The sequence below is a fragment of the Habropoda laboriosa genome, unplaced genomic scaffold (assembly GCF_001263275.1).
Source record: "Habropoda laboriosa isolate 0110345459 unplaced genomic scaffold, ASM126327v1 scaffold106, whole genome shotgun sequence".
NCBI classification, from domain to species: domain Eukaryota; kingdom Metazoa; phylum Arthropoda; class Insecta; order Hymenoptera; family Apidae; genus Habropoda; species Habropoda laboriosa.
Window position 1 is genome coordinate 191,701 of NW_017100224.1, and position 1,976 is coordinate 193,676.

At 31.4% G+C, this 1,976-nt stretch overlaps 1 protein-coding gene across 1 annotated transcript in view; it reads left to right on the forward strand.

Annotated features, from left to right (window-relative positions):
- The window catches only part of LOC108571112 (tyrosine-protein kinase JAK2), a 6,464-nt gene extending 4,488 nt beyond the window's left edge, over positions 1-1,976 (forward strand). The window contains 5 exon segments of the mRNA XM_017933087.1: positions 46-422; positions 494-698; positions 922-1,153; positions 1,232-1,569; positions 1,643-1,976. Coding sequence (XP_017788576.1) covers positions 46-422; positions 494-698; positions 922-1,153; positions 1,232-1,569; positions 1,643-1,976 — 1,486 coding nt within the window.

A 1,976-nucleotide genomic window follows, 5' to 3' on the forward strand; every position in this document is an offset into this window, starting at 1 on the left:
TAATTTAAATAAATAAAAGTAATATTTTATTTTATTATATTTCAGGGGTGCTACATTGCTAGAATTTCGAAATGCTGCTATTATGAAAAAATATTATGAATCTGGCAAACGTTTACCTATTCCAAATGGATGTCCTACAGAAGTTTATAGACTAATGCTTGAATGTTGGGGAGACTCAAGTGGCTCTAGAAAACAACCACAAGCAATTATGAGAGATATAAATCAAACTTTATACCAAGTATATAATTCTCGTAGAAGTCATGCTTACGCGACGGCATTCCCTAAATTATTTACTTCTGAATTGAAAAAATTTGATCAAGATAACTCTGATTCCTGTGACAATAGATCAATAAATAGTGAGTCAAGAACTAGTAGTCTTTTTACAGACAATACAAGTCTCCATTGGAATGATACGGATAATAGTAAGACAATCTACTTATTATAATAACATTGTTTTAATCAAAATCTTTAACTGTGTTTTGTGTCATTTTAGGTATGCAGGGTTTAATAAATACCAATGAAAACTATGTAGGTAGTACAGAAGACCTATCTGCATATTTAGGTTGGTTATCTAATGCAAGAAGAGATTCAGAAGGTTGTTCAGTCTCTCAAAATAACATTCCTAACATGAATTGTATTGAACACTCCACTCAAGCTCTCCGAATAGGACATCCTAGTGATTTAGGCGAGGTAATAAAGTTAAGAAAAGAAAATCGACGGAATTTCAATTATATCTTAATCAACATTGTATTTCAATTCATTAATTATTTTTTATGAGTGGAAGGAATCAAAATTATTTAATCAAAGTATATTTTCTTAAAATGAATAATTGTGCTCATTGCTATAAATTTGTTTTTTATTGATAACTTTCACACAATAAATAAAATAATGAAAATATATTATTATTATCAAAATATGAAGTAGTAATGGTTCTTTAGGTCAAATGCGAGGCATTTATGAATTGGATATTGATTGCAATGTTATTTTACAAGGTAGAATTGGTCAAGGTTTTTATGGCGAAGTTTATAGAGGTACACTGGAAAGAGAAAATGGAAAAGATGTTGAACCACAACAGGTTGCTATAAAAAAGTTAAAAACTAGAGCACTTGAAGCGGATATAAGAGATTTTGAAAGAGAAATTGCTATAATGAAGGTAATTTACATCTTACATGATTTTAACATCAATATTTTAATAACGAAATGTAATAAATGTTAATTAATGTGGCCGTAGACCTTGAAACATCCAAATGTAGTACAAATTCTCGGAGTAATATCAGAGCCCGAAGTTTGTCTTGTAATGGAATATGTAAAGCATGGTTCATTACAGAGTTATTTAACAATTCACAAACAGAAATTGACATGTAAGAGACTATTAGGTTTTGCTTTGGATATTGCGACAGGGATGGATTACTTAGGTAGCAAGAGTATTGTACACAGAGACCTTGCTGCAAGAAATATTTTAGTTGCGGACGAAAATAAAGTAAAAATCAGTGATTTTGGGCTAGCTCAAGTCACTGGAAAAAACGATTATTATATCTTACAAACTGATCGTGGCCTTCCTATTAAATGGCAAGCATCGATAAATTTGATCAAATTAATCTTTTTTGTTTCTGAAATTTTATCAAAATTTTTATTTTATTAGGTATGCTCCAGAAAGTATTAGAGACGGAAAATTTTCTACTCGATCAGATGTATGGTCTTTTGGTGTAACGATGTATGAAACATTTGGCTTCGGAGAGGAACCACGTTTACCTGGTCTCGATTCGAGCACAGAACGTCTTCAGAATGAACAAGAAAAAGGAAGTACTGAACTATTAGCTGCACTAGAAAGAGGTACTCGTCTTCCTTGTCCTTCTACCTGTCCACAAGCAATTTATGTAAAACTTATGTATCCTTGTTGGCATTTACAAAGCCACCAGAGACCAGATTTTGCAACTCTTTGCAAAGATATTAGAGATCTTCTTGCTCAATATTAA